Raw genomic sequence first — 15,766 nt, forward strand, 5'->3', positions numbered from 1 at the left:
TATCTTGCTAAAATGCTTTGTATGCAAATTTTAATTTAGTTGTTTATATATTTGCAGAAAGATATGTTTGAGGCATACTTTATAGAGAATAACATGACAGATCTATCACAAAATATAAAGAAGTCTCCTTACAAGGTTATTCCTTTAGATTGGGCCACAAGCACCAATAAAGAAGACAGTGGTGTTTATGCAATGAGACATATGGAGACATACTTTGGCAAGAAGGGAAGGGATTGGGATATTGGCTTTACTCCACGCGGCTTGAAGATTGTACAGGTACTCAGAGGAAGATATTGCGAAGCAATGCTTACATCAGAGAGCAACAAGAAGTCTATGGATATGATATGTCATGCTAACATCTGGATGAATGCAAACAGGCAAAGATTATCTGCGTTACAGAACAAGTACAAGGAATGGTTCAGCTGTAGAACCAATAAGTAAACAACTGTTTTATTTTGATTTGAACAAAGACTCGTTTGAATATTTGATGGTATCATGTTTTTCAGATGGATGTGTAAAACAATTATTATATATCGATTTGAACTACGCAGCATGTAATATTATATCAACTATGAAATCAGTAAAGCAACTTCAATAGTAATGTCAACAACTTGAATTTTATGTCAACAGCTCAAAAACAATTGTTTTAACTAAAAAAATGTACAACTATTTTTCTTCATTTTTTAATTTTAAATATGTACTGGCATTATTATTATAAAAAACATGTTAATAGTTTCCATATAAAAACTCAACAAATGTGAACAGCTTGTCAATAGGCTTCATATAAATTTTCAGATAACTGAATATTTTGAACATATTCATGAATTATGGTCATACAATATATTTCAGTATAAAGCAAATTAAATGTGAAAAACAAAAAAGAAAATATAAATAAACTGTATGTAATGCCAATAACTAAATAATTGTCATGTCAACTGCCTTTTTCAAAAATATTAACAATGTCAGCTGCCTTTTTTTCTAATGTCAACAACTTGAATTTTATGTCAACAGCTCAAAAACAATTGTTTTAACTAAAAAAATGTACAACTATTTTTCTTCATTTTTTAATTTTAAATATGTACTGGCATTATTATCATAAAAAACATGTTAATAGTTTCCATATAAAAACTCAACAAATGTGAACAGCTTGTCAATAGGCTTCATATAAATTTTCAGATAACTCAATATTTTGAACATATTCATGAATTATGGTCATACAATATATTTCAGTATAAAGAAAATTAAATGTGAAAAAAAAAGAAAATATAAATAAACTGTATGTAATGACAATAACTAAATAATTGTCATGTCAACTGCCTTTTTTTCAAATATTAACAATGTCAACTGCCTTTTTTTCTAATAAAATGGATGAAAAAATATTTAATTTAAAATAATCTACTCTACAAAGTATTCCGCCAAGTCACAAAAAAGCATAATATTAAATATTTCTCAACCACCTACTCTATCACAAATACTAGATTACCGCTCAAAACAATTTCTGCTACTCTCTCATATTCAAACCCTTCGTCTACCCGGCTTCATCTCTTTTCTAGGTTTCTAAATCGATTAGGAATGTCAACCGGAGAAAGAAACACTGATTCAGTTGGATCGTCAACCATTCTCGGAAAAATGAAGCCAGAAATGGAGGTCAACAGCAAATCAACAAAAAGTACTGAAACGACTAATTCAGGTTAAAGATTTCTTTCGTTTATGAATTGTATGACTTCAATTTCACTTTTGAAAAACACAGTTTGATTATTCAAAAGATTTTATTTTTAGGTTTCATTATTTAATTATCTGATGAGTTCGACTTTTGCTTTTTTAAAACAGCAGCAGAATTTTTTCTGAGGTCAAGTATTATGTATTTAAATTTTTATGATTATTGACATTAAAAGATGTCTGTTGACATAGTAGTATTGACATTTTATAAAATAAATGTTAGCATAATGTATGCTTGTTTGAATTGTTGTTGACATAGTCATATGGTTCCTATAAAATAGATATGTTCTGTACACACAAAAATGAATTCATATGTGAAGTGTCAAAGGATAACAAAGTACGTCAACAGGGTATGATGGCAATTGTCATATGTATGATAGTAGTTGCTATAAATTTTGAAATGATAATACTGTATTGTTGACATTTTGTTGAAATAGTGATATTGACATTTTATACAATAATTATTGACATAATGTGAGCTTATCTGAATGGTTGTCAAGATAGTTATATGGGTGACATTATATTACTGAATTGTTGACATTTTTATTGTACTTGATTTAAAACCAGAAAAAAAGAACACAACAAAAAGAAAAAGAAGTACATCAATTGATGGGGATGAGTTGATTACATCTGAGATTAGAAGTAAAAGAAGAAATGACAAGAGACCATTAATTGCTTCTGAGATTAGAAGCAAAAAACAGAATGATAAGTATAGGGAGGCTAAGGAACAGAAAAAGAAAAGTGATTTCTTTTCTAAAAGGCTTCTAGTCAAAAGGAAGACGTTGTATTTTATTGAAACACTAAGTAAATTGAATGAGGCCCAGATTAATGCTGTCAAAGACTTGGGTTTTGGGAATGTTTTTCATTTCAAGGTCGATTACATTCCTAGCTATTTGGCATTTGAATTGGTAAAATGTTTTGATGACAAAGACTGCAAGATAAAGCTAAATAATAAGAGAAGTGTTAGTATAACAGAGGAAGATGTGGAGCTGGTATATGGATTTCCGAGAGGTAGGATAAATTACTCCAGAGCTAACTGTAAAAGTAATGCGTCTTTCATGAGAGATATAGCCACACATTGTGAAATAAAACAAGGAGGAAATGTTAGCCATAAAGCTGTGGAAGAGCTTATGTTAGAAGATAGTGAAGGAGGGTCATGGTTCAAAAGATTGTTCTTGTTACTATTAGAATCAGCATTGATTGAGCCATCAACATGTGGAACAATAAAGTCTAAGATTGGGGAAATAGTTGATGATCTGGATAATATTAGAAATGTCAACTGGTGTTCGTACACATTGTCTGTTCTGAAGTTTGCAAAGGAAAATTGGTCAAAGAAAAAGAAGAATGCTTTTGCAGGACCACTTCCTTTGCTCATGGTATGTTTTACGTTTCACATTAAAGATTATTAATAGTGAACATAATTACATTAGGTTATATGTGTAGTTGATATAGCTTATAATTGTTATTGATATGTATTTTATATGCAGCTCTGCTACATGGATAGAGTTTTACAAGCCAAACGTTCAATTCCTCGCACATTCCCATTAATGAAAGGCTGGACAAGCACACATCTCCAGGCTAGGGAAGATCGGGAGATAGATGTGGGAATATTTGGTAATGGACTTATCTTCAAAAGATATATCCGTGAACCGGAGCAGGAGCAGGAGCAGGAGCCTCAACAACAGATTCCCAACGTAGTTGACAGTGAGGTTGGGTCTTCCAAAAGCGTTGTCCCAAAAGATATCATGCAGAATGTATTGAAATACATTCAAATCATGAACTATGGGAAGACCAATCTAGTAAAAACACTTGAAGAAGTTCCTACACACGTCAAAACTAATCATCTATTTGGATTAGTTTGTGATATTGCTAGATCTGCAATTGGAAGCCCAACAACTTCTGTTCAATCTGTGGAAGACAAGTGTGTAAAATTGGCAGAGTCATTTCTTCAAGACAAAAATGAGGCATTTGACAACTGTAAAACAATCTGTGAAGCACTAGTTACTGTCGAAAAGAAAAGGGAAGCGCTTGAAGATTTGACTAAATTTCCAAGTTTCAAATGGAGAGATTGCTATAACAAAGTAAGTACATCATTTTGTTTACATACATTTTGTCTAAGTTGAAATTAATTTGATATTAATTATAAATAACCCTTTCAATAGACTGCTGAAGAAGAAGGAAAAGAAGAACAGCAAACTGAAGGACAAGAAGAACAACAAAGTGAAGGAGAAGAAGAACAAGAAGGATCAAAAGAGGACAACACATGTGGCATCAATAATGAATCTGATAACAAGCGGAGTGAGACAGAAAATCAGAAAGATCTTGAACAGGTACAATTTACAATAACTATCTTAAACTATAAAGATATTCTGCATATTATAGAAAAAAATATATTTAACATAACATAATGTGTTTCAATTGAAATAACAGGAAGATAAGGAGAATCAAGATGACACAAATGTTGAAACGGAGAGAGAAAAACCTCTGGATAAAGAAGATAATATTGATGAGGTAACTAAAACTGAGATTAAACAGTATATTAGTTTTATAAAAGGAGTGAAGTGTCGTTGACATGACTTGATAGTGTAGTTGATATGAGTTATAATAATTAGTGACATGGCTTCTAAGTGTAGTTGATATGGCTTCTACGTGTAGTTGACATGGCCTCTATGAGTAGTTGACATGGCCTCTATGAGTAGTTGACATATTATGTACCGTAGTTGACATTACTTTTATGACAAGATATGAACCGTAGTTGACATAGAAAGAATTTGTAGCTGACATGAATTTTATGTCAACTGAAAACAGAATATTGCTTCAATTTCTGAGATTGCACTTCCAGAAGATAGAAACAAAACTGAACTCAACACAGCAGAAGTAAATGATGTTGATATACTGCCATACCTGGAAGTTCATGAAAGAGATCTCTACTATTACATAGTGGAAACAGGAACAACAGATGAGTATGTATATTTTAATAATATTCACAATATAAAAAAAAAATTAGTTTTCTAAACAGTTGACACGATTTATGATTGTTGTTCATATGTTATTTTAATAACTTCATTTCAGGAATGCATGTGTGTATGATGATGATTTTACTTGGGCAACCAAGGAATTGTTCAACTCACTGAAGCCCCATGAAGAAATCAAATCAGGTGTTATTGACTCATGGGCTTCACATTTGAACAACATTGAAAAACAAAAGCCAAAAACATCACCTGCACGGTTTTTCATGACAACAACTCCAACAGTAAGTAATTTAAAAATTTATATAAAATATTTGAATTACAGTCCTCCTTAACCGAATATGTTAATTGCAGAATTTCAATGTTACAAATCGGCCAGAAAGTTGGAATACTACGATGGCAACGAACAAATTCATCGATGAAATAGAGAATGAGATTCAAAAAAGACTAGAATTTGATTGGAGAAACATTGATTTGGTAATTAGATCTAACAATTAAATTTTTGAGAAAATATTAGGATGTGTTCTTTGAATGTAATTTTATCTTCCATGTGATATAGGTCTTCTTTCCAATCTGTGAAAACCGACATTACTACCTGGTAGTATTCTGGCTGAAACAAAGTAAGATTGAGATCATAGACAATAGAAAAGCATTTAAGGGAATGGATGAATTAGAGGAGTATGGACATGAAATTGGTTTACTGGTATGTTTTTTTTATCTTATTGAAACAGTCTGTACATTTTTTTGATATAATTTATGCACAATGTTAAAATGTTTTTTATGTATACTTTTATTTATTTATTAATATATTTGCAGAAAGATATGTTGGAGGCATACTACAAAAAGAAGAACTTGTTAGAGATATTGGAAAATATTAACAAGTCTTCCATCGATGTTCTTTCCTTGAAGTGGGCCACAAACACCAACATAAAGGACTGTGGTGTCTATTTAATGAGACACATGGAAACTTATGTTGGAAAAAAAGATAGTGAATGGAATGTTGGTTTGTCTGCACGCAGCATAAAGTTACTCCAAGTACTGCGTGGAAGATATTGCTACAACTTGATTGCATCAAGTTACAACAACCAGAGAGTGCCCATTTTAGAAGTAGCAAATGCATGGATGGAAGAAAACAAGAACAGATTGAAGAGTTTGAACAACAAATACAGAAAGTGGTTTGTTAATAGAAAGAAGTGAAACAAAATTTGGGATGTATTTAACGTTTAATGTTGTTAACTTTCTTGTTTTGGGATGAATTTCAAAACAGCTACTATTGTGGTTTCTAACTTTTGAACTTATTAAAATGTATATTTTCTGTTAATTTTGGTTATGATTCACATGACTTATTATTATTGTTGATATGGCTTATAATTGTTATTGACATGACTCATAATTGTTGTTGACATGATTCTGTAGATACTTAAAATAGTAAATAATATAGTTGACACGGCTTTAACGTGTAATTGACATGACATTTATATATCGTTGACACTATATGCACCATAGTTGATATAATTGTTATTGACATGACTTATAATTGGTGTAGACATGGCTTATACTTATTGTTGACACAGTTCTGTGCATAGTTGACATGACTTATAATTGTTGTTAAAATGATTCTGTGAGTAATTGACATAGTATGTAACGTAATTGAAATGGGTCTATACGTAGTTGACATGACTTATAATTTTTGTTGACATGATTCAATTTGTAGTTAAAATACTATGTAATATAGTAGACATGCTTGTATGTGTAGTTGACACGGCTCTAACGTGTAGTTGACATGAATTTTATGTACCGTTGAAACGATATGCACAAAATTTGATATAATTGTAAAACTAATATAGTTGACATGGATTGTACGTGTAGTTGATATGGCTTAAAACATAGTTGACATGACTAGTATATGCCGTTGACACGAAGTTCACCATAGTTGACATAATTATATTAGTTGTTGACATGGCTACTACGTATAGTTAACATGGTTTGTAACATAATTGACATAACTTGTACGTGTAGTTGACACGATATGTAGCGTAGTTGACATGACTGGTATGTGCCGTTGACACGATGTGCATGATAGTTGACATAATTATATTACTTGTTGACATGGCCAGTATATATAGTTGACTCAATTTTTAAGTGGTTGACATGTGCACATTAAAAACATGAAGGAGCATGAAAGCAAGGCATGTCCAACTTGTATTGAAATGTCAACAACTTATAACCAAATGTCAACACTTTGTATAAAGGTGTACAACTCAGAAAACAAATCTTAAAATTAAAAAAACAGAATCATAAATAGATTTCAATAGAGATGAAAATCAGATATAAACAACAAATGAGAAAATGTCAATAATTTGTAGTCTATGTCAACAAATAAAAAAAAAACCCTGACTATTAAAAAAAAAACAATCATGTCTCCTTTCTGCCACAACTTCTAGCATTATGATCAGTAACTTTGTGACACTTTCCACAACGCCTATGAGGTTTATTTGCCTTTTCAATTGCTTTCTCTATGCTTGACTTAATCCTGCTTTTCTTGTCACTTGCACCTCCTTTTGTACTAACCACATCTGGAGCATGGGCAGTTATTTCTTCAGGAACAGCAATACCATATATGTTCATGATTGAATCATTTTTATCAAGAGAAGACGATCCAGCACAGTCATCTTTAAAGATTTGAGGACCAATACCCGCAAGCAAATTATCCAAAGCAATCAAATGATCTTTATTTCTAAAAGCACGCTGATATAGACCAAAGTAACGACCATGACACCTGTTAGCAATCTGTAGTTTGTCATCTTTGTTAGAACCTGCGCACATATAAAATGTCAACAGCATATATAAGATGTCAACAGCTTAAACAACACATGCTAAAACTTAAACTGAAATATCTATAGAAAACAGTTTGCATACCTCTGTCAGACGCACTTTCATCAATTGTGAGACCATGAACTGCCTTTAGTAATTCACTTTTAAGCCAACGGTTGCCAACATATTTCTCTGGAATATTGTTGACATCTTTGTTTCTGAGGATGAAAAAAAGGTGGCTGCATAGATAACCACACCTTAAAAATAGTTTACACTCACATTCATATGACTCAGTCTCTATCTCATGTCTAACTGTAAAGATCTTCTTTCTAGCATCAGAAACTTTGAAGACCTCGATGTTCTCCAATGTGGACATGCTAATCATCCGACAACTCTTATCAGCCTCAACAATCAAATCTTGTACCACTCTAAACATCCTATCTGTGTAAACAGATCCCAATTGCTTCTCAAATGCTAAATCAGTGACATATTTTGGAGTGATTACAGAATCATAATAGTCAAGCCTTTCAGTTTGATTCCTTTGAGCATCAATGGCATTGTTATACTGAAGAGTGAAATCAGCAAAATTGAACAACGGTTTCGAGTACCTCTTAAAAAAACTGTTTTCAGATTCTGAAAGAGATGTTGTTCTCATTAAAGAACCCATAGGAACATCTCTAAAGAAGGCTGGGATCCACATCTGTCTGATCAAAAACATATCCTTAAACCACTTATGATCTTCTACACTATATTTTTCAACAATACTAGTCCATAATATATCAAACTCATCCGGATCTAACAACTCTGACCAAACACAAGACTTAAACTCCTTACTAAACTTTTCTCTATCAGAAATTGATTTAGGTATCTTCTCAAATAACTTGCTCATAATATGCCACATACACAAACGATGCCTTGTACCAGGTAATACTTTCTCAATAGCAAGCCTCATTCCCCAATCTTGGTCAGTAATTATGATTCTTGGAGCAACACCCATGCATTCAACAAATACAGTGAAAAGCCATGAAAATGCATCACAATTCTCACCGGATACAAAACCAGCTCCAAACGCAATAGGACACCCATGATTGTCTTTCCCGGTAAATGGACCAAACACCATACGATACCTATTGAACAAATACATCAACACAAAACATCAATAATGTCAATTATAGATATATGCTATGTCAACTATTAAATCAGAAATGATGCAAAGTACAAATGTATCATATGTCAACTACCATGTCAACTACCATCTATGTCAACTAATAAGTATAATAAATAAACTACCTGTTTGTTGAATATGTTGTATCAAATGCTACAACATCTCCAAACATGTGGTAATGCTTCCGAGACTCAGCATCAGACCAGAATAAGCTCACTAACTTATTATCTTCAGATGATAATTGATATTTGTAAAAAAAGCCTTCACAAATTCTCTTCTTCTCTTGCATCTGATTTAGAATCATTTGCACATCCACTTCTTTTAATTTCTCTTTAATATCACGTGAACAATTCCTAACATCAGTCAACGTACACCCAACAACATCATAACCACCGAAAAACTCTTTTAATAAGTTAAAAGTAGAGGTAGGACCGATGTTAGCTTTGGTGCAATCTTCAACAAACTTGTGATGAACATCATTCAAACTCCGATTACCTTTCAAAAATCTCTTATGATCTTTATCAACCATAGTATGATTATGTTCCTCAACAAACTGATGCACTAGGTAATACTTATCACCAAAATCAGAAAAAAACTTAAAACTAATTCTCGCTCCACATCCACATCTTTTCGTTCCACGTCTACGTCTCTTCTTTGAAGATACTTCTTCATCATCAGACACATTACCATCCTCAGATACATTAACATCAACATCCAATGAATCTACCGTATGAAATCCTTGTCTATTGCAAACAATATACTGAAAAATAATAACACCACCACTAGACCTATTCCCAAATCTTCGACAATCAAAACGACACTCCTGAGCATACATTTCATAAAATGAAATTCCTTCCTCAAGAGAAGAAAATTTTTGACCTTCATAAGGCCTCAACTCAGGCTTGCAAATTGGAATAACAGACCCTACAACATAGAATATTTACCCAAGAACATAAATCATGTCAACAGATTTTCAAGTCATGTCAACAGAGAATAAATCAACAACATAACAGCTTTAGTTATCTCTAAAGAGGTGGCTGCACTCTTGTAAAATTCTTAGACAATTATTATAAGTTATGTAAGCCAAAATATCAGAATAGACTTCAGATTACAAGGATCAAAATGTCCAGATTAATGAAACAGAAAGTGAACAAAGAGCATGACAACAACACAGAATATTTACCAAGGAACATAAATCATGTCAACAGATTTTCAAGTCATGTCAACAGAGCATAAATCAGCAACATAACACAAAAAAATCATCTTAATGAAAATCAAACCAAACTACCTTCACCATTCATAAATCATGTCATCAGATTTTCAAGTTACATCAATGCAAATCAAAAGACTTACGTAAATTACCCCTATAGTTATCTCTAAAGAGGTGGCTGCACTATTATAAATTCTTAGACAATTGTTATAAGTTATGTAAGCCAAAATATCAGAACAAGCTTCAAATTACAAGGATCAAAATGTACAGTTTAATTAGAATACACTGATGGAAACACACGATGTCAACAGAATAATTAACAAATACACATAAATCATGTCAACAGAGCATAAATCACCAACATAACACAACAAAATAATGTTAATGAAACAGAAAGTGAACAAAGAGCATAGCAACAACACAGAATATTTACCAAGGAACATAAATCATGTCAACAAATTTTCAAGTCATGTCAACAGAGCATAAATCACCAACATAACACAACAAAATAATGTTAATGAAACAAAATGTCCACAAAGAGCACTCTTGTAAAATTCTTAGACAATTGTTATAAGTTATGTAAGGCAAAATATCAGAACATGCTTCAAATTACCAGGATCAAAATGTCAAAAACACGATGTCAACAGAATATTTAACAAGTACACATAAATCATGTCAACAGAGCATAAATCACCAACATAACACAACAAAATAATGTTAATCAAACAGAATGTCCACAAAGAGCATAACAACAACATAGAATATTTACCAAGTAACATAAATCATGTCAACAGATTTTCAAATCATGTCAACAGAGCATAAATCACCAACATAACACAAAAAATTCATGTTAACGAAAATCAAACCAGACTACCTCCACCATTCATCGACGTAGACTCGGAATAAGATGAAGAATCCACACACTTTCACACACTATACACATTTCGCCAATGCTTCACATGTTACACCCACTACACACATTTCAAGCATCCGTTTTTTGGATTTATTTTCTTTTCAGTTTTTAGATTTGTTTTTCGATCCAAACCGTATTGAATCAAAAGACTAAAATTTGCAAAAAAGTTTAAATTGAACCAAACTGAAAAACTGAAATAAATTTGAAATTTCAGCTTTTGAATAGTGTGTGTGCAATGTGTGTTTTGTCTATAGTGTGTATTTTGTGTAAAATTTGTGTAGTGTGTAATGTGTGTGCATTTTTTGTATAGTGTGTTTAACGTGTTTATTTTGTGTATAGTGTGTGCAGTAGAGTGTGCAATGTGTGGAGTGTGTTTTTCGTATAGTGTGTGCAGTGTATGTACTTTGTGTAGTGTGTATAGTGTGTGTATTATGCGTATAGTGTGCAGCGTGTGCATTTTGTGTGTAATGTGTGTAGTGTGTGTACAGTATGTGTATTTTGTGTAGTGTGTGGAATATGTATATTTTGTGTATAGTGTGTGTGTTTTGTATTGTGTGTATTTTGTGTGTAATGCGTGAACTGTGTAGAGGGCGTAGTGTGTGAAGTGTGTGTATTTGTGTATAGTATACTATGTATTTTGTGTAAAGTGTGTGTGAGCGTATTTTGTGTATAGTGTGTGGACAAATTCTTCAAATTCGATTTCATATTAATTAAGTACTTCATTTTACAATATAGGATTTGAAATTGAATTAGAATTCCATCCAATTCAATTCCAATTCCAATTCCGTGTACCTCACGAAACCCATTTGTTTTTCTAGCTCTACAATCTACATCCATGTCTTGGGGCTCCGAGCAGATTTTTAATCATCTTCAAACATCAAACAATCATTGTCCAACACTAATATCAGATAATCTTCAAAAACTTCAAGAAAGCTAAAAGTGAAAACAGAAAAACTTATCACCAGTTTGTGCATTTAACACAAACCAAACAGATTCAGGATAGCAATTCAAAATACTACCAACTTACCAAGATTATAATATTAGTTTAGTTTTTTTTTTTCGATTTTGAGCCAAAATCAAATTGATCAACAAAGAAACTCATAATGGACTATTGAATTGAGTAAAAATTGTCCAACTTTTGCAATCATCCATTAATTACACACACATAGAGTGATAGAGAGATGTCACTGACCACAAATCAACTTCGGTGAGGTTAAAAAGGGGGCCAAGAGCTTTTTCCGCCGGCGATCAATCTACTGAGAAATCCATGTTGCTTCAATTCTTGAAAGTGGAATTCATTTATAGAGGGTTTTGGTGTTTATTCTTTTTCATAGTAATGGAATTTGTTGCTTTCAAGGAGCTCTAATTTAAATAGATAAGTAAATTACACAACTAAATTATATGTTGATGTAATTATGATATCTTAAGTATAATTTATTTAAGTTTGAATGTTTTTAGTATAATATCTTAAATGTATTTTAATTTTCAAGCTGTATAATTTTTTACTATTAATAATGTATATTTGCTATATAAATAAATTAATATAAAGTTATGTACGTTAGTTATTGTGTAATTTAAATAAAATATATAGGGGAGCACTAGGGTGCCCCCTTATTTAGAGTCACAACGTACATCCAATCTGGTGCTGCCATGTGGCACAAAACATGCAATATTTTATACACAAAAATGCAATCTATATGTATATGCATTTTCGCAGATTGCATTTTTGTTGTATGTAAATTGCATTTTATAGTGTTGAGTTTTGCATTTTCACATAAATTGCATTTTTTATTGTTAAGTTTTGCATTTTCACATATAAAAATGCAATCCGTCTATATATAAAATGCAAATTAAACCGTCAATATCAAAAATGCAAAACTCAATGATAAAAAATGCAATCTGCATATAACAAAAATGCAATCTGCCGAAATTCATTTATAGCTTCTACAAAATGTATATTGCATTTTTCTGTATACAATATTGCATTTTTCGTGCCACATGGCAGCACGTGGTTGGATGTACGTTGTAACTTTAAAATTAGTTGTTATACTAGTACATCCCTATATAGATATGATCGAAAAAGTATAAAAAATAAGTAGGTGAAGAAAAATCTTTTGAATTTAAGTATACTTAGAGTAAAATAAATGTTTGTTGTGATATTTATATATGGCATTCGAGTATTCAGGAGTATACGTAAATGCTAATTTGTCGAAAAAATGAAGGCAGGGGCGACGTATGGAGGAAAAAGGAAAGGAAAATGTGGAGTCGTATAGAGGTTCTAGCTTCGCACCTTTGCAGGAGTATGACGAGACTCAGCTGGCACATGCATCAGAAATCATCAGTGAATCCCCTTGTTCAAGAGATTGGTCTAGCATTTTGAAAGTATTAAGCACACAAACAGGGCTACCTACCTACAGCATTGACACTCGAATCTAAATAGGACTTTGTTGATCACACTTTATCGAGCCCTTCCCTTTTCCATTATTCGTGCCATATCTGGTCTATGTTACAGCACCAACACTCGCCACACTAGCCAAAGGCAATAGCTGTGGTTGACAATGAACCATGATGACATATGAACATATCTAGTCATGATTTTTCGCCACTTCCATTTTCAGGTTATGGATCCGCCACTGATCTGTTGAATCTTCGATGATGGAGAGCAACAATAATCTTTCAGAATCACCATCCTTTTCTCCTACTCCATCGGCTACACACCACTATTTAATTCCCATATCTGTCCTCATTTTACTTCACATCTCACTCTTAGCAAAACAGGCAAGAAGCTCTCAAAATCTTTTGACCTCTACGAGCAAGGGAAGCATGTAAGAGAAATGAGGAGTCAAGCTAAGCAATCGATTTCTGGGCTTAAAATTCAAGCGAAGATACAAGCTCTAAGGGTGCCATGTCATCGTAATAATATGTAGTGGAGAATATGAACATGTCTACTGAAACTAGAACCGAAGGGAACAACATAACATCAACATTGTATGACTCGATTGAATTTCAAATGTTGGCAACAAAATATATTATTCTACCGAACTCAATACCCCTATGATAGTAACGAAATATATAAGTAGAAAACAAGATCTAATAGAAGATAACTCAACAGAATAACGGCAAATCTCTAACTACGAGAACACAAAAAAAATCTTGCCAAAATATATTTAGAAAAGTTAAGCAAAACAGGAATTCAGCCACATATTCTAAGACACTTGCATTTGACAATGCACACTCAAAGATGTACTACTTCGCCCCCTGCCACAATGCCAACTTTTCAAAGTTCCTCCAACACTATGAAACATAAAGAAATAAACAAGAAGACGAGTTATTGTACTGTATAAAAATAACAAATAAAGAAGAATACATTGAAATACAATTACTAACCATCTTTGTAATCTTTCTCCAATGCTATTTTTGGTACATCTTCTTAATCTTGAAGAATGACACAAATTACTGAAATCATAGTTAAGCTCGATTTTTTTTACATAAAATCAACAAAAAATAGCTGAGTTAATTTGGAGAAATATAAATGCTGCGAACGTGGGCAATCTTGTGCCAATCCTCTCCACTTCCTCTCTGACATCGCCTTTCCAGTTGTGGGCAACAACGGACTGTTAGGTGTTTCAGATTTGGCAGAGCTGGAATCGATACAACCTTTGGGCAGTTCATAACAGCGAGTCCATAGAGAGATGGTAGCTGATCTGGGAGTGATTCAGGAAGATCATCTAGTTGTAGATTAGTGAGGTGCTGAAAGGCTTGAGGCAAGCGCGTTATCTTGGGAAGATACTGTAACAGGAGGTACTGAAGATTATGGAGGTATTTAATATCCTCTGGCAACTCTAGTAATTCTGGGCACTTCCATATGGTGAGGTACTCCAAAGCAGTAAGGTGCCGCAACATCCCTTCTGGTAAACATCTCATTGTCCGACAACTCTCTAGCCATAAACATGTAAGCTCTTTTAAGGATTCCAGACCTTCTCTTGTCCAAGAGATCTCTTTTGCATTATTAATTGTCAGTGACCGCAACTTACTAAACTTTTTCAGCGCTTCTATTGGGAAACAAGTCAGGTTCTCTTCAACCTCAATTGACAGCTTACTAGGAATGTCGTGCTCAGATAATAAAGCCAAGTCTGAGCTTCTACATCCTAGATACTTCAACTTTTCAAGGGACGAGATTGATGGCAATACAAATGAAGAGCAACGCTTGATACTTAGGCATTCCAGATTTGGGAATACTTCTTTACAACTCTGTTGCTCTTTTGATAGTCCCTTAAGATTTGGGAGATCAGTTAAAAACAGTTGTTTCAGAGCCACGAACTGTATCGGTACTGGGTGCCCACTCCCAACTTCTTCTTCTTCAATAATATACTCCACCCCCATATTCGTTAAAAACAGATTCTCAAGATGGGGCAACTCTCCCAGTTTTGGAAAACGCCTAATATTTTCACAATCAGTTATATTAATCTCAACTATTTTTCTCTGCGTTGAGTTTTCCATCCAACGTGGAAGATATCTACCACTGAAGCCTTGTATATAAAGACGTTCAAGATTGGGGTGAGGTTCAAGTGCTTCCAACACCCTTTCATCAACTTCCTCGACTAGCTTGGATAAAGCATTTCTTTCCCACGACAATCTCAAATTACGAAGATTGTTTTTCTCAGCAATCTTTGCTTTCTTAGCATCCATATGGTCTTTTACTCTCTCCAGATGCCTAATCTGAAGCCTTCCACTGATGTTCAAGCATTCCAGTTCCTCAAGTTGGTTCTCTCTTGAGACCCACAACAAACATACTCAACGTTTTCAGGCCATTTAACTCTCTAATTTTAGATGGCATCTCACACAATGACTTGCAGTTCCACAAACATAGATGTCGAAGATTACGTAAGGATGTGAGCTTCTTAGGTAAAGCCTCAAGCCTAACACAGTCATCCAAGTTGAGGATTTGCAAGTTCCAAAGAGTACATAACGAGTTG

The 15,766-nt window shown here is 33.1% G+C and overlaps 2 protein-coding genes across 2 annotated transcripts; both read right to left on the bottom strand.

The window, feature by feature from the left end:
* Window positions 1–7,103: 7,103 nt before the first annotated feature.
* On the bottom strand, window positions 7,104–10,764 carry LOC125198723 (protein FAR1-RELATED SEQUENCE 5-like). The gene is made up of 4 exons (XM_048097017.1): window positions 10,752–10,764; window positions 8,793–9,591; window positions 7,608–8,629; window positions 7,104–7,504 (listed from the first exon to the last, which is right to left on the bottom strand). Exons 1-4 carry the CDS (start codon window positions 10,762–10,764, stop codon window positions 7,104–7,106), a joined length of 2,235 nt encoding a protein of 744 aa, XP_047952974.1.
* A 3,081-nt stretch (window positions 10,765–13,845) lies between these two features.
* LOC125198724 (putative disease resistance protein RGA3) lies at window positions 13,846–15,532 on the bottom strand. Its single transcript, XM_048097018.1, has 2 exons — window positions 14,178–15,532; window positions 13,846–14,084 (listed from the first exon to the last, which is right to left on the bottom strand). The coding sequence occupies exon 1, from the start codon at window positions 15,477–15,479 to the stop codon at window positions 14,304–14,306; it is 1,176 nt and encodes a 391-aa protein (XP_047952975.1). The 5' UTR covers window positions 15,480–15,532; the 3' UTR covers window positions 13,846–14,084; window positions 14,178–14,303.
* Between the last annotated feature and the right edge of the window lie 234 nt (window positions 15,533–15,766).

Source organism: Salvia hispanica, unplaced genomic scaffold (genome assembly GCF_023119035.1).
Source record: "Salvia hispanica cultivar TCC Black 2014 unplaced genomic scaffold, UniMelb_Shisp_WGS_1.0 HiC_scaffold_215, whole genome shotgun sequence".
In the NCBI taxonomy this organism is placed as follows: Eukaryota; Viridiplantae; Streptophyta; class Magnoliopsida; order Lamiales; family Lamiaceae; genus Salvia; species Salvia hispanica.

Bases quoted from the DNA above. Each gene is read 5' to 3' on its own strand.
- LOC125198723 (XM_048097017.1), bottom strand. The intron at 8,630-8,792 runs GTAGTTTATTTA...TTTGTTCAATAG, and splicing joins ACAACATATTCAACAAACAG to GTATCGTATGGTGTTTGGTC. The intron at 7,505-7,607 runs GTATGCAAACTG...ATATGTGCGCAG, and splicing joins TGAAAGTGCGTCTGACAGAG to GTTCTAACAAAGATGACAAA.
- LOC125198724 (XM_048097018.1), bottom strand. From the start codon at position 15,479: ATGGATGCTAAGAAAGCAAAGATTGCTGAGAAAAACAATCTTCGTAAT.